The sequence below is a fragment of the Blastocystis sp. subtype 4 genome, assembly GCF_000743755.1.
Source record: "Blastocystis sp. subtype 4 strain WR1 chromosome Unknown seqid_0081, whole genome shotgun sequence".
NCBI classification, from domain to species: Eukaryota; class Bigyra; order Opalinata; family Blastocystidae; genus Blastocystis; species Blastocystis sp. subtype 4.
The window spans coordinates 16,510-36,481 of NW_014569466.1; the positions used below are offsets into that span (position 1 = coordinate 16,510).

General features: G+C 40.4%; 12 protein-coding genes across 12 annotated transcripts; 9 read left to right on the plus strand and 3 right to left on the minus strand.

Moving 5' to 3' along the window:
- Positions 1–1,517: 1,517 nt before the first annotated feature.
- JH06_1575 (hypothetical protein) lies at positions 1,518–3,435 on the plus strand (the record flags this gene model as incomplete). Its single annotated transcript, XM_014672652.1, has 5 exons — positions 1,518–1,621; positions 1,652–1,769; positions 1,799–2,303; positions 2,334–2,596; positions 2,626–3,435. The coding sequence occupies 5 exons, from the start codon at positions 1,518–1,520 to the stop codon at positions 3,433–3,435; spliced, it is 1,800 nt and encodes a 599-aa protein (XP_014528138.1).
- Positions 3,436–6,441: 3,006 nt separating this feature from the next.
- On the plus strand, positions 6,442–6,780 carry JH06_1576 (MEI2-like protein; the record flags this gene model as incomplete). The annotated part of the gene is made up of 3 exons (XM_014672653.1): positions 6,442–6,480; positions 6,511–6,588; positions 6,619–6,780. 3 exons carry the CDS (start codon positions 6,442–6,444, stop codon positions 6,778–6,780), a joined length of 279 nt encoding a protein of 92 aa, XP_014528139.1.
- A 34-nt stretch (positions 6,781–6,814) lies between these two features.
- On the plus strand, positions 6,815–7,712 carry JH06_1577 (hypothetical protein; the record flags this gene model as incomplete). The annotated part of the gene is made up of 7 exons (XM_014672654.1): positions 6,815–6,874; positions 6,966–7,043; positions 7,074–7,127; positions 7,158–7,252; positions 7,280–7,364; positions 7,395–7,483; positions 7,514–7,712. 7 exons carry the CDS (start codon positions 6,815–6,817, stop codon positions 7,710–7,712), a joined length of 660 nt encoding a protein of 219 aa, XP_014528140.1.
- A 28-nt stretch (positions 7,713–7,740) lies between these two features.
- Positions 7,741–8,684, minus strand: JH06_1578 (hypothetical protein; the record flags this gene model as incomplete). The annotated part of the gene is given in 2 exon segments (XM_014672655.1): positions 7,741–8,652; positions 8,664–8,684. 2 exon segments carry the CDS (start codon positions 8,682–8,684, stop codon positions 7,741–7,743), a joined length of 933 nt encoding a protein of 310 aa, XP_014528141.1.
- A 538-nt stretch (positions 8,685–9,222) lies between these two features.
- On the plus strand, positions 9,223–10,022 carry JH06_1579 (hypothetical protein; the record flags this gene model as incomplete). The annotated part of the gene is given in 5 exon segments (XM_014672656.1): positions 9,223–9,334; positions 9,402–9,644; positions 9,676–9,755; positions 9,785–9,928; positions 9,945–10,022. 5 exon segments carry the CDS (start codon positions 9,223–9,225, stop codon positions 10,020–10,022), a joined length of 657 nt encoding a protein of 218 aa, XP_014528142.1.
- A 623-nt stretch (positions 10,023–10,645) lies between these two features.
- On the plus strand, positions 10,646–11,014 carry JH06_1580 (hypothetical protein; the record flags this gene model as incomplete). The annotated part of the gene is made up of 2 exons (XM_014672657.1): positions 10,646–10,694; positions 10,725–11,014. 2 exons carry the CDS (start codon positions 10,646–10,648, stop codon positions 11,012–11,014), a joined length of 339 nt encoding a protein of 112 aa, XP_014528143.1.
- A 541-nt stretch (positions 11,015–11,555) lies between these two features.
- Positions 11,556–12,075, plus strand: JH06_1581 (DNA-directed RNA polymerase I subunit RPA43; the record flags this gene model as incomplete). The annotated part of the gene is given in 4 exon segments (XM_014672658.1): positions 11,556–11,573; positions 11,590–11,675; positions 11,709–11,984; positions 12,015–12,075. 4 exon segments carry the CDS (start codon positions 11,556–11,558, stop codon positions 12,073–12,075), a joined length of 441 nt encoding a protein of 146 aa, XP_014528144.1.
- Positions 12,076–12,305: 230 nt separating this feature from the next.
- On the minus strand, positions 12,306–13,501 carry JH06_1582 (hypothetical protein; the record flags this gene model as incomplete). The annotated part of the gene is made up of 5 exons (XM_014672659.1): positions 12,306–12,443; positions 12,472–12,816; positions 12,846–13,146; positions 13,176–13,251; positions 13,282–13,501. 5 exons carry the CDS (start codon positions 13,499–13,501, stop codon positions 12,306–12,308), a joined length of 1,080 nt encoding a protein of 359 aa, XP_014528145.1.
- Positions 13,502–14,034: 533 nt separating this feature from the next.
- JH06_1583 (60S ribosomal protein) lies at positions 14,035–14,574 on the plus strand (the record flags this gene model as incomplete). The annotated part of the gene is made up of 1 exon (XM_014672660.1): positions 14,035–14,574. One exon carries the CDS (start codon positions 14,035–14,037, stop codon positions 14,572–14,574), a length of 540 nt encoding a protein of 179 aa, XP_014528146.1.
- A 78-nt stretch (positions 14,575–14,652) lies between these two features.
- On the minus strand, positions 14,653–15,879 carry JH06_1584 (hypothetical protein; the record flags this gene model as incomplete). The annotated part of the gene is made up of 5 exons (XM_014672661.1): positions 14,653–14,717; positions 14,748–15,376; positions 15,407–15,694; positions 15,725–15,816; positions 15,847–15,879. 5 exons carry the CDS (start codon positions 15,877–15,879, stop codon positions 14,653–14,655), a joined length of 1,107 nt encoding a protein of 368 aa, XP_014528147.1.
- A 627-nt stretch (positions 15,880–16,506) lies between these two features.
- On the plus strand, positions 16,507–18,182 carry JH06_1585 (phosphate-repressible phosphate permease; the record flags this gene model as incomplete). Its single annotated transcript, XM_014672662.1, has 2 exons — positions 16,507–16,579; positions 16,612–18,182. 2 exons carry the CDS (start codon positions 16,507–16,509, stop codon positions 18,180–18,182), a joined length of 1,644 nt encoding a protein of 547 aa, XP_014528148.1.
- A 24-nt stretch (positions 18,183–18,206) lies between these two features.
- Positions 18,207–19,792, plus strand: JH06_1586 (aminoacyl-histidine dipeptidase; the record flags this gene model as incomplete). Its single annotated transcript, XM_014672663.1, is given in 4 exon segments — positions 18,207–18,232; positions 18,252–18,469; positions 18,501–19,015; positions 19,046–19,792. 4 exon segments carry the CDS (start codon positions 18,207–18,209, stop codon positions 19,790–19,792), a joined length of 1,506 nt encoding a protein of 501 aa, XP_014528149.1.
- Between the last annotated feature and the right edge of the window lie 180 nt (positions 19,793–19,972).

A 19,972-nucleotide genomic window follows, 5' to 3' on the forward strand; every position in this document is an offset into this window, starting at 1 on the left:
AAAAGTCTAAAACATAAAACAAATCCGTTTCCTCCGAATACTGATTAGAATCATTTCTGCCAAGTCCAGGTTGTCTATAACGTTGATCTAGATTATGAAAAGGATGCATAATCTACTACAATCATCACGTGGGCTTAAAGAAGAGGAAGAATGTGGATACACAGTTTGCGGTAAATTGTATTCATCAGAGCTAGAACATCATGTAATGCACTAAGATAACATACTTATTGTAATACAATTGACCATCTACACAATCACGAGAAACCGTCAACACTGGCTGGTCGTTTGCATCCAGCGTACTGGAGATTGGATAATAATCTTCATGGCTGCTGTTATTATAAGGAGGAAACATCGCGAAACACTAGTCCCAAACAGCGAGGAAATGGTTATGCTACTGAACACCTAAAAGGTCTAAGGTTGCTCTACCCGTAGGTTCCTATTTCGATCGACCTTTTCTAATATCCGCATCATAGAAATCAATGGTTCCTAATCAATCGATTACTGAACGTGCACTCTACTTGGGAACAATCTCTGGAATACGATTCGGATTATTCCGCTAACAATCCCCACTTCAGAAAACAGTAAATTGAGATTAAATGCGTGTCTTTAGTATCCTATCGGATAAAATCCGTTATCTCTTCCTTCAAAAAGCAATCCAATGGTTGTCTCCATTTCATCTAGGATCTCTCATGTCATGTTAACTGTTTCTTGTGTGCATTACTTGAACTTGCGGCTAGATGGTTGGCATATAACAAAGAAAAGTGAAAACCCACTCTTTCTCAAAATAATGAGAACACTTTGTTCGGAAAATGATGAATTCAGAGTAATACTACTGATAAAGTGACGAAAGTGGATATCTCTTGGGGCAAATCATATTCGATTAAAACCTATTCAATAGGAATAACCATTATTGGTAAAGTGTCATGTCTCCGAAATAACAAAAATCACCTATGTTTCTGGAATCCGGAAACATAGGTGATTTTTGTGTGAATTGAAACGAAGCAGGATATAGCTTTGAGATGGTATTATCACGATGGACACCATCTATGAAGACCCAGAGGAGCAGGGTATTGGACTCAAAGGCAACTGGTTGTCATCATTACGACGAAGATTCCAACAATCAACGATTTCGGTACAAGATTGTTCTCTCTTTGTGTATTGTATTCTTGGAACAGTGATTTTATCCTATTCCTTTCTCTCAGATAGCATTCTCGACATTTTCTACTATGTATCTCACGAAAGTGAGGCTATTGCCACTGCTTATGTAGAATTCCTCATATTCGTTTCCAATAGACCCAAATACTTGAGGATCTCCAGTATGCATTCGCGATCATTGGTGGATTGATGGCTGATTGTCTTTATGGGCGTGTTCCAGTCATGGTTTGGTCCTATCTGGCATATACAGTATGTGTTTCCATATCGTTTCTTGTTGTTTCCTTTGCATCTCCGGTATTTTATCTTGTCTTCGCTTTAGTGTTGGTATTTAAAGGATACTTGATTATAGAACACTTTCAAGTATGACATATGGAGTCGTTATATCATGTACACTGACATTAGTTCTGAACTACGACTCGCTAATGACAATCAAGCGATCCAGTACGTTGATTCGATGTATCTGCAAGTTGGACACTGTACTTCTCCTCACTTCTAGAGTCCTTCTGATATGGAGTCTTTCTACACTATTAACACGGACAGTGATGACTTGGATTCCATTTCTCCCTGGATTCCGGATTCTATCACTTCTCTCTATCGTTCTTCTGTCATTAACTGTATCTCATTAGATTCAGTCTCATCGTAGGCTCATCTGGCTCATTCAAAACGACATCATTTCATCAACATTCCTATTCAAGGGAATCCAGTCAAGGAATACACACATTCAGCACGTATTCTATCACGCGAATACAATTATCCAATTGCAGATGCTTCTGCTGTCACAACTACTGGGGTTCAAGTATTGCATCAAGCCTCTACAGACTATTACACACGGAGTGTTTCGCAGGACTCGGTGGATGGCTCTCCTCCTGTCTTGCGTGCCTCTTCTGTGGACCGGTATTATACAACTCAAGATGTGGTTGTCCCATCAACGACAAATATCAGTCCTCTCTTCTCTAATAGTGCCGATATGAGTCTTGCCCTGAATTCTAATTGTGATGAACCTCCTTCCTCACATCAAGGCGTTCGAATCAAAGTATTAAGACCCATATACAAGGATCCAACTCTATTAGATGGATATAAGGAGGAAAAACGTTGTAGAGAAACAGCTATGCTGTTGCGAAACGGAATCGAAACAAATCTGCTGGGTCGTAAAGAAGAGTGAAGAGGATAACGACTAGAACTCTTTCGTGTCACCAACATGGTATGGATTGCATCCATCCAGATCATTTACTGGTGTTCCCTCGAGTTCACAAAGGGAGTTCTGCTCGCTCAGGTTGATTTCTTGCCACATCCATCTCCGTTGTCTGTTCTTCTAATAGAAACGGCCTATCCAGCAGTTCAAGTGATAGCTACAATCATCACATTCATGGTTATTCTGTATATGCGATCAGCAACACGCATAACTGCTTCTTCTCTTCAGATTATTGGATTTGGATACATTGTATTTCTATTCTGCCACTCTCACTATAGACATTGATCATTGGAATGGTTGTTACTGCATCAACAAACAGTTTCATTCTTCTTATGGAGACCAAGTATCAATCTATCACTCTTCTTGCTCTTCCTTGCATCATAACAGCTATTAGTGAGATCCTAGTGATCTATGGTTCTATCCTTCATTTCTTTGAGGAGTCACCTCGTCGATCTCAAGCAGTTCTTCTCTCATTATCCTTCTTGTCCAGATACTGTGGTTCTCTTCTCTTCTATGCTGTTCTTCCTGTATTGAATACCCTATGTAGACTAGATGCAGCACCAGATCGTATCTATCATTATGAATTTGGACTGATGCTTCAATGTGTATTCCTGTTCATCACTCTAGGACTACATGTGTGGCGATCCATGAAATACCATTATGTGACAGAGAAAGAATTAGACAAGGAGTGTGAGAATTTGCGTCCTGACCGTATTCTCCATCCTTATCTCACGAAAGTGGTTGATCCAATCAAGTTGAGATTGTTCTCTTCTTTCATACCTAGAAACCGATCGAAATCGTGTGACTCTGGATCATCGTCAGCAAAATCATCAATGTCAACACGTTCACTCTCTGATGAAGTCCTTCTATTTTCGTCAACAAATCGAGTTGATACATCTGTGTATTGTATTTGTTATCATGAAACATATTCATTTGTTCTTCCATCTCTTCTCTGCCATTTCCTGGAATGGATTGTTTTTGTGACTTCTCTTTTTCTCTTTGTGTTTCCTAACTTTCTTCGTTTTTCCTTGGTCAATCGCCATATCCCATTCATCAGGTTTCCTCATCTCTTCCCATTCTTTCAATGATACTTGCCGAGTTTCATTAATAATTTGTTCAAAACTCTGTTTATCTTCACTCCAATCCAATACTATGGATGAATCACTCAATCTATTACTACCTTCTTCTTTGACAAGCGATCCTTCCTCCTTAATAGGCAACACTTCCTCTTCATGTTTTTGTTTCTGCTGTGAAATTAGTTTCGATAACGGCGCTTGTTCATCGTCTGCAGCAGGAAGTGATTTGGATATTTGTCTAGGTGTAGGTAAAGTTGATTCCTGTTCATTTGAAAAATGGCCTAGGTCTTAGACTGGTTATTTACCTACGTATTGGCATATTAAGCCATTGTCGAGTTGATTTTGAGATTACTAGAAGTAAGCAGATTCATTCACACATACATTGAACCTCTTTTGAAGCAACAGGAAGCTGTGAAGACGACTCCTTCACAGTCTTTGTTTCTCCAAACAGTCTTTTGGTCTTGGGTTTCTTGAATAGCACGAATTCATCCTCATCAGCTGTCGATTCTCTTCTTTGTTCATTGATGTCCTTTTGTTTCTCGTTCAACTGTGGTTCAACATTCTCATCCTTCTTTCCTGGCCGTGTATAAACTAGATCCTATCTTAGTCCACTAATTCACTTACATTCCTTTCCAACAGACTTTGGATGAGCTCCAGCAGCAGTTTTTGCTAAAACAAAAGCAATTCTATGCATCACCCTCTTCCTTTCATATTCACCTGCGGGGAAGCAGCTTCTGCACATTTCGTTCCAGAAGTTTCCTAATATATTACATTCCATCATTTACTATCATTCCTACATAACATCCTTCTTCTTTATATCTGCTGTTTGTTTACTATCATCAGCAGTCGTTTCAGTCATTCCTTGGAAAACAAACAAGCAAATAATCACTATTTCACCTGTTCTTTGAATATCTTTTTTGAGGCAAACTGCATTTCATGAACATCTTTAAATAACTTCTCTTCTTCATTATTACATTGACGACTACTTGATCGTAAGAGACGGAAAACAGAAAACGATAGTGACACTAACCCACACTAGAATAAACACTAATATCACCAGTTACCCAATCACCTATCACAAGGAGTTCAATCACCACAAAGACAATCCTAAACACAATACTACGATCTGAATGAAACAAGAACATGATCGCAATGAAAATAGCATCTATTACAGCTCCTAAAAAGACGATTCCAATGTGATGTTAAGAGTCTTTCATACCAATTAATAGGATATCGGTAACTGGAGCCATGGGTTGTAAATCCAACTTGTGATACTACCGTACAAAGAAGCAATGACCACAACTATCGCCAAAGCAAAGATGTTACAATTAGTAATTGTACTCAGTTGCCTACTGAAACAGAGGATAATAATTCCGATGATACAGACAAAAATGGAATTGATACGCAGAGCCCAAATCTTTCCAACAGATGTCTCAAGTTTCTCTTCTTCGATTTCTCTACATATTAAGCAAAAAAACAGACTTGACTTTTGATCCTTCTTGTGAACTACCTCTTTGTCTTGATTTGTGGGAAGATATTCTTGTGCAATCGTTACATTAGTCGACATTATCCAATTCAAATTGATTTGATAGAAGGGAGTAAAAGTGGAATTCCAAGATCATGTCTCCATTCAAATACAAGTTGTCGAGTGTGGTTGCTCTTCTATTGTATTGCGTATTAGAAGGTAGGGTTTGAGAAAGTTGAAAGAGGACCTGGGATTGAGTGTGCTGAAAGGAGATTCGTTCTCATCCTTTTTGTAGGCACTCGGATTCCCTACGTTTGTAATGGACCAGCCAATTCTTTTTGACAACCCTACCAAGGAGCCAACTCCAATGGATAGTAATGAAGTGAGGAATCGGATAGATTGGTAATTAATAGAATCTCCAGCTTGGGTTAATGGATCAGACCAGTCTCAATACAACTGATAGTCTTCTTGGTGATTCTGCTAGCAACTATCTCAGTTATGGATCGCAAAGGAATTCTAAAGTCCGACAGCCTTCATTTTTCACTTTTGATCCAATCCCCTCCACTTCAGGCAGTCAGCATTTCGCCTCGAGTATGTCAGGTTCAACGGATCTCCTCCATTTAAGGATGGGACCGGATTTATCCATTGATCCTCATTATCATCCAGATTTCCGACGTAAATCTCGGTTAACTGGTTTTGGATTGGAAGATGCACATTCTCCTTTTAACGATCTTTCTCTTTACGATGATGGACTTTTTTCTGGAGAGAGTTATCGTTCTTCTATTCTTAATCGTCCTTTTTTCTCCTCAAGCTTTGCCACTTCTCCCTCTTATTCTGAGCCTGTTGGAGGTTGCCAGGATAGAGATTGTATTTTTCACGAATCCAGTGTACCAACAACTCCAACTCTTCTTAATCTTCGTCCCCAGCGAACTTCGATACCAATGGGAAATGTGTCTTTATCCTCGGGACCATCTCAACTTTCCTCATCCAACACTTCCTTCAAGTCCATCAACCCTCCATTAGGATCAGTGAATTCCCAGATCACTTCAGTGAATCCTCCACCTGCATCATCCAACACTTCACTCTCATCATCCAGTACGCAGTTGGAATCGGCGAACCCTCCACTTCAGCGGTCATCCAACCCTTTGGGTAGCTCCCCCACTCCTAAACATACTTCACCCTCAATCCAACGTACTTCACCTCAACGCTCACAACGTTCTCAGCGTCATGGAACTCCCCGTACGTCACAGAGCAGTCCTCAGCGACCGAACAGCCGGTACGCAGGCAATCGTAGCCGTACTGGTTCACCAGGGACTATCGATGTAAGTAACGAGGTTCGTCTTGAAGATGTGGAGAGTGGGAAAGACAGACGAACTACGCTAATGATCAAAAACATACCGAATGCGTAGTTATCAAATCATGGGATAAACCTTAGATTTTCCCGTGAAACCATTCTATCAATCATTGATCTGTATTGTAAGGATAAATATGATTTCTTCTATCTTCCAATTGACCAGAAAACGAATTGTAATTTGGGTTATGGGTATATTAACATGGTTGATTTAGAGAGTGTGATTCGACTGTACAAGGAAGTAGGACGTATTGATGCATGTTGATTGTAGTTCAATGGAAAGAAGTGGACTAACACTCGAAGTGTAAAAGTTTGTTCTATCTGTTATGGTCGATTACAGAGTGGAAATGTTCGTTTGGAGTGGGAGTTTTATTTGTAGGAAAATCTTGTAGAGTACTGTAGTGATTGGTCTGTAATGACTTCGGATGAGAAGTATCATCCATTGTTTTTCAAGCCTGTTCATTCAATAGTCGAAGGGGTTGATGTCATCACAATGGAACGATATATTCCCAAAATATCACTATCAATGAAGAATAACTAATGTCATCATTTGTTTGTTCGATTATCAATACTTGATGAATATGGGACTATTTCTGGAACTATTCCGATCTAGCCATTCTTCGTTGTTTATTATGGTAATCCTTGTTCTCTGTTTCTTATTCGTAGCAAAAAACAACTTCAACAAATCCGGCAGTTGTATTACCTGAATGGAAATGTCACTTGTAGAGGGAAGCTTTTGCCACTCTGGATGAGAAAAAGATGAAGACTTGTGGAATATTAGCAAATCTATATAGTATTGTTGTAGTAAGAATTGAAGGTCGTATACTTAGATAGACGTTGGATGCACTGGAATCATCATACAATCAAGGTTGTATTGCAGATGAGATTGTTTGGTTTTGGTTTCTTGTTAAGAAGTAGCATAATACTCGCAAAAAGAGTCTAAATGATCAATTTAAGGGATGTATGAAAGCTGCCAGTGGTATTATCTCGGAAGAACAATTCTTTAAGGAGTTGTATAGTTACAAGATACTAATCTATAGTTATTTCCCAAATGGAGAATATGCTCAGGGTGTAAGTATTCTTCAGGATGTAGATGGACAAATTCAAAAGTTACGTGATGAAGCTGTGAGTTTACAGTGAGCCAATGAATCGTAGACTGAAGCCTTTTACAATCTGAACGTGACTCTTCAGAAGATTAGAACAAAGAAACGAATTGCTGATGCTATCGAAGAGTTACATCAGAAGTGGGATTTCAAGAGTTTGATTATTAATAGAATTGTGAAATGTGTGTCATTTGCACATCTTTCGTTTAACTGTGAAAATGATATAGAACAAATGACAAGTATCTTGGATGAAGATGATTGTGAAGACGATTCGAACATACAGAATCCCAATGTGATTGCAAGCATTACCAACATTATGGATGACTTGCAACAGAGATTCAAGGAATTGCACTTTTCGTCTGTTTATTGAAAATATGCATCCGAACAAACACTCTCAACTAAATACGAAAGAAAAATCTCCACAGGGAACACCACTTACTAGAAAACTCTGGACATACAACCTTGCCATCAAGGTCATACACTGTCATATGGTACACATGATCTCCAACTACACATTCCATCATCTTCACAGGAATCACTGAGACACACAACTGTTGACAACGAATCATCGCTTGGTTTTCAATACTCCATTCATCCACTTCATCTAGAAGAGCAGCTACAGCTTGATTCAAATGGCTATCAAGAAAGGGTTGTCGGCAGTGCAAGCGACTTCCCTTAATACTGTATCCAAGAATACCTTTGGCATTCCGAAGGTTGTTCATACCCACATCACAACAATCGATGTACTTCGAAAAGGCCTTTGTTTTGAAATCAGCCCGAATTACCTTGTGATACTCGATCACTCCACTTCCTTTGCAGAAAGTACAGGAGGAAAGTAAGGGAGCATCTTCGTTGCAGGAGTTGAATACACTTTGGGGTGTTGACTGGACAGAACAGTAAGGACAAGCAGTCCGAATAACTGAATCTGGAACCTCACATACTCTATATGAGTCTTCAAACGAGGAAGGGAGAGAGAGATACATATCCCAGGGACTCACTCGAGATGGAGACGAGGAATAGACCTTATCAGATAGATGTTGAGGCTTCCATGATAATGAGCGAGCTTCAAACTGATTGTTGATAGTAATAATATAACAGTAAAAAGGTTGCTCACGAGTAACACGAATCCTCGAGAGTAAATGTGACCTTCCAATATAGAAGGGACGGAGATAGGAACGGATAGCAGCTACACACGAAGAAGTGGAAAGAGCAGGATAGTCAATCCATGGACATGTAATTTCTTTCACAGTGATATTACAATTGTCTGGTAAGGGAATGTTTTGAGTTCCAAGAACATCTTCCTCACAGCTCTACGTATTACCATGACTTGCCATTTGTACATTCACAGAAGATATGGAATGAAGTGGAGAACCCTCAGTGTCTTCATGCGGGCTTAGAGGCAGAGAAACTTCTCCTTTAAATAGTTCATCAAATATCATATGTAAATCAGGTGCAAACTATGGAAAGAATATGGAAGAATGGACAGTAACATATGATTAGAAACTCCCATATACTTAAGATTCCCATATTCGTTATGTTTTTTTGCTGTGACGCATCTTCGGATACAACCTTCGCTGTAAGTTGAAAATTGATAATATTCATTATAGACAATGAGAATGTGGTTGTACAAATTATCATAAAGGAGTCTGCGAGTTGTGTGTTAAAACATAGGGTATTTCTTTTATAATGGCTGCAAAACTTATCCAAAAAATGAAACTAAACTAGGAAAGTAAGATACCATGTGTTTGTTGATATTATTGATGATGCCATAATGTGTTGGGTGAAGCCAACATAACTGTTTTCACATTTTCCACACATACCGATTTATCAAGTCGTCATAATTATCGTTTCTTTTCCATACGTGTTGAGAAGTTGGATTAATGAGTCATCTTAAAACTATTGTGAAGTTAAACAAGAAGGATGGAGTGGATCCAGGGAAAACCTGCTTCCGATTCTTTCCTAACAAGAACTCAATCGAATATATTGAAAATGGTAATCAACAGAATCGATATTGGTAGTTCTTTCTCTCTGGAAGTGAACTGTAGTTTCTCAGAAGTAGAAAAGGAAACCAAAACACAAAAGAAGTTTGTCGAGGACCACGTTGATGTCTGGATTAAAGATCTCTTACAAGGGGTGTCTTCATATATTGTTGTTACGGGAACTGTGGATGGCGGGAAGAACTATCTTCTTAAGGGATCCAACTCGATTCCCGGAATTGTTCCAACATTTCAAAAGCGACTTGTACAATTAGCAGGAGATTTGAAATTGTCCTCTCGACTGAGTTATGTTCGTTATTGTGATGGTTTGATTTCCGTTATTTTGGTGATTGTTAGGGGCATTTTGGGATATGCTTGCTTCCACTCGCTCCTCTGTTGTCTTTTCAGATTCATTTAGTTTTTCTACACCTACTAGTGTACTTTCTGTCTCCAGCTTTTAGGATAGATCCCTCTTCAGGATGTCAAGAGTTTGAATACGATTGAAAGCACTGTAACAGTAAACCTTAATAATATATACGCTGATGAATTCAAATCTCACAGTTCTTGCTCGTTCTGGATCTTTTCAGTGAATCTGTTCTCTCCTTCTCATGTAGACACGTATTAAGACAGCAGCTGGGATGCAGCCTACATCCGTAATCATCATTGATGCACCTGTAGATGGTAGTTGCTACAATATGGAATAACACTCAGATGACGATGTTTCCATGTTAAAGCCACTCCTCCACTCTCTTCGTACCTCTGTTCAAGTATCCTCTGAAGCTACCTCCATCTCCTCCATTATTTCTCTTCTTGCTCGTAATTATCAGTCTTTCACAATAATCGCTTGTGTTGATGCTGTTCCTACTATTCGCTCACTCTCTCTCCTCTCAGCACTATCGGAACAGGATACAAAACAGCATTTCCTCGCTCCTGAAAATGACTTCACCATTGACCTTATCAATAGCAGCAGTGACAGCTACGTGGAGTCTTCAGGAGCTTCTGATGACGAAGTTCCGAATGATGATACAAAGCGTACTGTTACCTCCACACTTCAATTATATGAGAGTAGGAATATCTTATCTCTCTTCCTCTAGCTCCTAAGAAGTCCATGAAACGGATTATCCAGCGATCTGTCATAAGTGAGAAAGTCTACAAATCGAGTTCTTTTTCTTCGTTAAGTCGGTCCCGTATCTACCGGAATGAATCTAGGCTCTCTCAGCTGCTGAATGGGTGGGATTTTGCAGCAACCTTGACAATTAGAAAACCAGTTATGACGCCTTGCAAACGGATTTCAAAAGCGAAAGAACTAATTGTTGAAGGTCGAGAGATGGAATCTCAGGGTGATCTGAATCAGGCTTTGAGTCTATTTCGACAAGGTGAGTTAAAGAAATGAAACTGAATCGTAGCGAGAGAACTCCTTCCTGATAACGAAAAACTCAAGAAGAAAATTGAGGAAGTGGAAAGCCACATTCAGATGAGTATGAATCCTGAGTCCCAGGAAGAGCGGATTCTTCAGATATTGAATTTTGGTGGGATGAGTGGACTCCTAAAACTACCGAAGATTGGGGTTGTGACAGCAGAGAAGATCCTGAGTGCTCGAAAGGAGGGACTATTCCAGTCGATCGATGATCTCACACGAATTGGTATGAAACCTCAAGGGATTACAACCTTTAAGAAAGTGAATGGCATAGTTTAGGCTTCTTGTTAACAAATACTTGTAACCTCCATGAAGTGTAGACAAGAAAAGGACTTCGTCTCCATCCTACGATAACACAGTCTACATCAAGCCTACCGCGAGTTCGGTTGAATCTCTGTCGAGCACCTCCCAATCAACATCATTTACGAGAACAATGATACCTGAGCGTCTTTAGGTTAACAAAATCGAAAAAGGGAACAGACTGTTTCCATCGACAAACAAACTGGCTCGTTCCGATAATTCGTGGTCTCGCAAGTATGTGATCAATTCTCCCACAGTTGAAATACCAATATCTAGATCAATTCGTTTTCGGCCGTTGAACAAAACATCCATCCCACCTCTACGCATCACTTAGTCTCGCTTCCGATACCCAAACTCTACTACAAGCTTCATTTTCCAATGCAACAAACTTGTCTATATTTTTGTCATTCTTGTTTTCCCTTCATTTCGTATCCCCGGAGAGGTATTCGCAAGTCTCTTTTTCCGTATCGACTGTTTGGATTCCAGGAAATGAAGCAAACCTCTGCCTTTAGCGTTATTAATGTCTGAGCTTGTTTCAGTGTATTATTCTCTAGATTGAATTTGAAGCGTGTCTTCTCCCTGCTGATCTCCAAAATATTAGCAATGGAATCAAGCGATGTCTATTCAGTAAGTTGCTTAAGTGGGTCCTTTCATATCATTCCTAATTGTCTAGATACTCCGAAGAGGCAGAAGGAGTCATTGTAGCTTTCCAGAATATTAAATTGCTGAATCATAAGTCCAAGATCGTTGATGAGTCCCCCTTTATTCGTTTCAATGTCACAGCTGACTGTCTTGTGTTTAAGCCTCTTCGTGGAATGGAGATTACGGGAACTGTCAATATGCTGGGTCTTCACTACATTGGGTTGATTGTTGGCGGTCTATTCAACGCATCTATTCCAGAGGACCTTCTTCCTGAGGGTAGTTCATATGATCACTCATGTTATACTTGGTAGATGTAGGAGCAGAATATAATTTATAGGAATGTGAATGGAGAGCAACTTCAAATTGGATCTACCTTGCATGTGAAAGTGGATCGGTAACAGAATCTCTCTTCCCTCATGTTTAGCATTCACGACAACAATGGAATGATCAATCTGATTTGCTCTCTTCCATAATGTGTTTTATGTTCCTTTAATACCCTGTTTGCACAAACACACCACATGTAATTCAAATCCAACTGATCACTCTTTGTCTCATTGTAGATGGCTTCTGCAGGCTGCCACATCTGAAGTACATTATCATCTCCAACAGATGCAAGCATCCATTCATTCTACTCATCATATCCTATGAATACACATACATCTGGATTCCAACTAATATCATTCACCTTTGCCGTATGACCAGCATGTACAAACATAAGCTCAGCAGGTCCTTCTTCGGCTTGTTCCGGAGGAAGTGTCTTTCCAATCTACCTCACAATTTCCCCCAATCCATACACGATTCAGATCCCATAAGTACACCCGTCGATCCACTCCAGCAGAAGCCAGAATGTTTCGATTCACCGGATTCCAAGTGACACTAAAGATCTCTGCCTTATGGCCTCGTAACACATGTAGAGGAGTTGAAACATTTCTATGATCCCACAAAGCTAGAGTGTTGTCAGATGAAGCTGTGACAAAGAGAAATCGTTCAAATGGATGGAATTGGATAGTATTCACTTCTTTGGAATGTGCTTGTAAGCATGATGTACTATGTTGTTGCCTCAGATCATAGAAGAATACACATCGATCATCACCACAACTTGCTAAGAGATTTTCGTCCATTGGATGCCATGCCACATCCTAAACTTCATTCTGATTCTAATCACTACTTCTACAATATCGCGTTGTTCTGAATACTCGATCAGTGGTTTTACCTGAAGTGGATTGGATGCTGAAGCGATATCCCACACACACACCTTCTGGTCATCACTTCCTGATCCCAGATATCCTCTTCGAAGAGCAGACCAACTCAGTCCATATCCTTCCTTTGTATGACCAGTCAGAATATAATTTGGATGACAAATGGAATCTGGAGGAATGGATGGATGTTTGCGAATGTCAAAGAGATTCACATTGCCATTTATAGCCTTAGTTGCAAGAAGCATGGGATCTTGTGGCATATAACGCGCTCTATTATGAACAGAACTCAGAATGTCAACTTATTTATCTCTCCATCGTGATTAATCCGTACAATCTCTGTAACCTTTCCCGCAAGTCCTGTATATCCAGCATTTACTATATGTCACATTATCCACAAATGAGTACAATTTCCATCATTATCATATCGTCTCATATCAATCACACTATCTGGAAGAGGAAGTTGAACTGATACTTGCATGATATAATTCTGTTCCCCTTCTGATGTGTGTGTTGAAAGGTACATCTTCTGTTCTACATACTCCTTATTGCTCCCGCTAATGTTCATTAAAAAAGTAGAATATACAATTGACATCCAGGAAGCCATTGAACACTCAAGCTTGGCCATTCTAGTGCATGGGACATTATTACATCGTATCTACTTGATTATCCACTTTAGATCCTCCCTACAAGAATGGTGCATTCTTCTTCCAGATGTGGAACTCCTCATCGATGCGGCTGTCAAAGTGTTCTTCATCTTCCTCTTCAATAATTGCTATACATGAAAATAGTGGACTAAGACTGACCGACTTCGGGGTCCATCAGGTCGATTACTTGAATAGAGCGCGTCTTTAGAAGCGGCGATGTGGATTTACTTTTTTGAAATAGGATACTTCAGAAACAAAAATAGGTCTTCCATAGCTCAGTTGGTTAGAGCGTGCGGCTGTTAACCGCAAGGTCGACGGTTCAAGCCCGTCTGGGAGAGTTTCTTTTTCTCTTTATGAGATGTTATGTGGCCTGTGTGTTATACATTAGAAGTGAGAATTTGGTGAAGGCAGATACCTTCTCATTTCTGAGAATTCCCGTTTTGTTGAATCTCAATTGAATCTCGCATTCATGTCCATTTATTCATAATTCCTTTATTCTTAATTAATTGGACTCATGGTCAGTTTGCGACTTCAAAAGAGACTTGCTGCTTCCGTTCTTAAGTGTGGAAAGCGCAGAGTGTGGATGGACCCAAGCGAAATCAACGAAATCGCTCTTGCCAATTCTCGTCAGAATGTCCGTAAGCTCATCAAGGACGGTCTGATTGTACGTAAGCATCAGTTGATGCATTCTCGCTCTCGTGTGCATGTTCGCAAGGAAGCCAAGGCCCGTGGCAACCACACTGGTTATGGTAAGCGTCGTGGTACTATGAATGCTCGTATCCCCGAGAAGCTCCTTTGGGTGCGTCGTATTCGTGTGCTGCGTAGACTTCTTCGCAAGTATCGTGAGGCTGGAAAGATTGATAAGCACATGTATGCCCACTTCTATGCTCTTGCTAAGGGTAACCGTTACAAGACCAAGCGTGTGTTGATTGAGCAGATTCATAAGAAGAAGAGTGAGGAGAAGAAGGAGAAGCAGTTGGCTGAGCAGGCTAACGCTCTTCTCAACCAGAAGAGAGCTGCTGTTGCTGCTGATGGTGCTGTCACATCTCAGTAAGGGGTTTGTTTCGCTTGTACTATATTGTGTGGTTTATGTGTTTGTTTAGAAATAGTGTTTTGAATAGTATTAAACAGTTCATATGTCTACAGAAGTATTACTATCAATGGAATTTGACCGTTGTGTGCTCCTCCAATTCCAGACTACACATGAGAAACCCAAATCAATAAAACCATCTCCTGTTTTCTCATATTGCTTACGCATCTTGTGAATGAACTCGTCAGCTTTGAGCAGAAAATCGAGATCTAGAGAGTTCGAAGATGAACTTGATATGCAATGAATATTATCTTCAGCTATCATTTCCGCTAAGGTCTCAACACAACCCTCATCATCTGAAGGAACATTGCAACACTGAAAAGGTTTCTGATCACAAAAGTCTCGACTCAGAAGTACACTGTAATCTGTGCGGTATTCTCCAAACACCATTGGCATGCCTCTGTGAAGAGTCATTGGAGTACCTTCTAACTTTTCTGCCCTCTCTGATGCTACAGACAAGTGATTGCGTATTGGGGGCAAAACATCCACAGCAACGCCACTGGGATTGTCATTAGTACCAGGATGAGTTTTCGCATAGAACTCTGTCTGACGTGTTTGCATTTCTTTCTTTGTGAAACAGTCGCATGTATCTGCCATGTGATGAAGATACATACAATCTGTGTTGGTACACCGGATTCCACGGAGGAAATAGTTACAGTATTTTGTAGTGCCAAAACTAGCTCGAATCTGACTTCCTTGAAGACAACATCCATCCACTGCTTGGATACAAAGAAGTGCCTCTTGAGAAGTAGAATAAGTAATGTATCTAGAAAGGAAGGCAAATATAAAAGAATACGCACAACAACTGTGGACCTTTTCAATCAGTTGAGGACTACTATTCAGAATGATCTTCTTGATACATCCATATTGGCCAAAAAGTTTCGGAGAACGCAGTAAATTCTCGTCTGCCAAGTGAGGAGCGAGACCAATCACATAAACAAGGTTTCGTTGAATAATACGCACTCCTTGTAGATATTGAATATCTTGAAATGGGTTATGTTTATTTCGATTATTTCTACGTCGTTCCTGCTCTGAACTATGTAAGGAAGCTTCATCAGAATACTGAGAATCTGATGAGTTATCTCTGCATGTCACAAATCAAAAAGGAAATCACAGCAAATGTAGAATAGATGTAGAATAGGGTCGATCACAACTAGGACATCGAGAACTATCCCGTAATTGTTTGGAAAGACACCAATGACAAATCTAAATTAAACAAAACAAAATAATCACCACTTGAAAGCCACATGGACAAAGACGTCCATTCATTTCCCTTTTCGTCAATTCCCCTGAGCAAAGAGGGCAGACCTTGGTATCTTGTCATGAATCCAAAAGATGACTCTTACTACTCATTTTGGCGAATGGATGATAAATCGGTAACTAGAGTGCAAGACCTTCCAGATACGACAAACTAAGCTACGAAACGTCAATGATTTGGAACACGATAAGATCTGTATGTTTAGTGGTTTCATCATTATCAAGGAACTTAATCACTTCAAAGTCTATGGTAAAGGAAATAGATGAGAATAACACTACTTGATAGTAGAACTAGAATTGAACTCACTAGAATAGTTGAATAGAGATCGGGTAATGATAGATCGGGAGAGGCATTTTTCATCATTTCTTGCATATTCACTCTTCTAGCATCATATACATTCAAAATCACATAGCATTCATGACATGATATGGTATTGTTTGTTTCTTATCTGAGCACAATAATTGTCATTCTCAGAAGTAAGTAACCCATAGAAATGGACCATCATAATGAACTATTTAACTTGTGAAGTTGATAAAGTTACAGACGCGAAGATTCCTTTTCCGGATGCCCCACTAATATGGAACACAGATGCGATTCTTCTCTCTCAATATAGTAGAACATAATTGCATCTCTATACTATGGCATTATCCAACTACATCTGGGTACCGATTATGGGTGCTGTATTTGCTTTTGTGGCTTCGATGGGAATGGGTATATATTGGAGTATGTAGTGACCTGTATAGGTGGAAATGATGTTGCCAATTCCTTTGCTACATCAGTTGGTGCCAAAGCCTTGACAATGAGGCAAGTTATTTTGATTGCTTCAATATGTGAATTCTCGGGTGCAATGCTTCTGGGAAGTCATGTTACAGAGACTATTAAGGGAGGAATTATCATTGGAGAGCTCTTTAAGGATAATCCTGTGGAGTTAATGTACGGTATGTGTACAGTATTGTTTGGATGTGCTGTATGGTTGATTGCCTCAACCCTCTGGTCTCTCCCTGTTTCTAGTACGCATACCTGTATTGGAGGAATGTTGGGTATGGCTATTGTAAGTAAGGGTATTCACTCAGTGAATTGGAAAACAGTGATTAATGTGATCTGTTCGTGGTTTTATACTCCTGTCATTGCCGGAATTATCTCCTATCTGTTGTTTAAACTCATTCGGGCTACGATTCTGATGAAGGAAAAATCTTTTACCTATTCCTTGTACTTCTTCTCTCCTATGGTAGCAATAACCTTAGCTATCAACTTCTTTGTTGTTATTTACCAGGGTTGTCCTTGGCTTCCATTTAACTTTACAATTTGGCAGGCAGCAGGTGTTAGTGTGGGTGTAGCTACGGTTATTGGCATTACTATTCATTTTGCTTGTGTCCCATGTCTACGGAGGCGATCTCTGAAGGCTGAAGAGGAAAAGAACAGTCAAATCAGGGAAGCTTTGATTCCACCTCCAGAGGATACGGCGGTAGTGAATGTTCCTGAGTCGAAACCTGCTGGAGAGAAGGTGGAATCAGGAGTGTCTGGAGAGGCGATAGAATCGAAACCCACTGAAGAGACAAGAAGCGCATCAGAACTCCCTTTAAGTTCGGAGCCCACAACTGTTATGAACAACACTCTAAAACCAGTCCCAGCGGAGAAGAAGACCACCAAGGGAGATGTATTTGCAAGTTTGGAATCAGACTCTAAAGTAGCAGAGATTCACAAGAATGCAGAGGAGTATGATATTAAGACGGAGAAGGTTTTTGTGTCTCTACAGATTCTTGCTGCGATTCTCAACTCCTTTGCTCATGGTGCTAATGATGTCTCTCATTCCATTGGTCCGTTTGCTGCTTGTATTGCTATTTATTCTACAGGACGTGTTGATGATACTTCTCCATCGCCTCCATGGGTCTTGGCCTTTGGTGCTGTAGGTATCATTCTAGGTCTTGCTATAATGGGATACAAGGTCGTGGCTACCGTTGGAGTGAATCTTGTTACCGTAACTCCTTGCAGAGGATTCTTTATTGAACTTGCTGCATCTTTTGTTGTTATTGTTGCTTCGAGAATAGGCCTTCCTCTCTCTACAACACAATGTAAGATTGGAGCTGCAGTTGGCGTGGGCTTGGTCGGTGGATCTGAATCCGTGAACTGGAAGCTGTTCCTGAGGATTTTCCTGGGATGGGTTGCCACCATTTTTATTGCAGCTATTGTATCAGCTCTTTTAATGGTTATTGGCGTATGGGCTTTTCATTTGAATTATACGTGTTTGTTCATATCTTTCAAGAGTAGCGTATCGGAGTCACTTTTTACGAAGGTTGTGAACTGTGGAAACTAGATGTTTCCACAGTTCTATATAGAAATGTTCGCTGCTGAGTATGATCCTTCGTAGAGTCTAATACCTTAGTTACTTAAACGACTTGTATGCTCAACTTCCCGAACCTAAGTCTGTTTGGGAATATTTCTTGAAGATCACTCAAATTCCTCGTGGATCCAATCAGGAGGGAGAGTCCTTCCGTCACAAGCAGATCCTTGCATATTTGAAGAAGACTGCTGAAGAGCTTGGATGTGAGACCTACGTGGATGCTGGTGATAATTTGATCATCAGAAAGCCTGCTCATCCCGGTAGAGATATGAATCTGTATGTTAGGAATAGGCTGTGAGAACAAGTCAACTGTTTGTCTCCAGTGCCATATGGATATGGTGTGCCAGGCAGATGATGCTATCACTATTGATTTCTCGAAGGATCCTATCATTCCTCGTATTGAAGGAAAGTATCTGAAGGCTACTCATACCTCACTGGGTGCTGATGACGGTATTGGTGTGGCTAGTTGCTTTGCGATCCTTGCTGATAAGACCATTAAGCATGGACCTCTGGAAGTACTGGTAACTCGAGACGAGGAGACAGGTCTGTACGGTGCTAGCGATCTCGAGAAGGGTATTCTGAAGGCTAAGACACTCATCAATGTGGATAATGAAGATGAGAATGCTCTTTGCATTGGTTGTGCTGGAGGTTACAATGTTGAAATGAAACTCCCTACCATTCGTCGTGTTGAAGAGGGCTATGTAACCCGTCAAGTAGTTCTGAATAACTTCTTGGGAGGTCATTCAGGCTGTGATATTCACCTTGGTCGTGCCAATCCAATGCATGTGATGGCTCGTCTGTTCGCAGTATGTGTGGGACAAAACGGTGATTTATAGAGTCTGAACTGTGAATGTTATCGCTGGATCAGTCTTGATTGTGGTACAGCTCACAATGCCATTCCTCGGAAATGCACTGTGAATGTGGCTGTGAAGGCAGAATGCGTTGAGTGTTTCGAGAAGAAGATGAATGAAGCCTTTGCTGCTTTCCTTAAGGAATACAAGCCTATTGAGGCTGATGCCACCCTCACTATTACTCCTATCGAAGATCCACGTACTCCTTGTGATCTTGCCTCCACCAAGCGTGTAGTTGACTTCCTCATGATCTGTCCTTTCGGACCTATGCGCTACTCTCCTGTCGTAGAGGGTCTCGTAGAGACCTCGATGACATGTGCTATTGCTGTCACCAAGAACCTCGACAACATTCAGTTCACCGCTTCTGTCCGTTCGTCCTCGAAGTCTCAGATCGATGCTATGTATCGTATGCTTCAGTCCATTTGTGAGATGGTCGGTATGTCTCTTTCGGAGAAGATCGGCGAGTATCCTGGCTGGGATCCCGATGCGAATTCAAAGGTTACCAAATTGATGGCCGGTATCTATGAGGATCTCTACAAGAAAGCTCCTTGGATTTATGCTTGTCACGCTGGTTTGGAGTGTGGCTTGATTATGGAGAAGTATCCTGAGATGGACTGTACATCTGTTGGTCCTGAGGTGAATTTCCCTCATTCTCCTGATGAGAGATGCCTTATTTCCTCCGTTCCTCCATTCCTTGAAGTACTTAAGAGAACATTGGAAGCTCTTGAATAAACTGTTTTTTGTACATATATGTTCATCCTTATGTGTATTGCAACTTCCCGAAGCTTCTATCACTTGATATACATGATAATGCTCTTTGATCAACTCAGTTCCCCGTTTCCACGTTTCAATTTGGCTCCATTTCCTCATAGATCTTGCGACTTTGAAACAAAGGATGTCAGTATCATCATT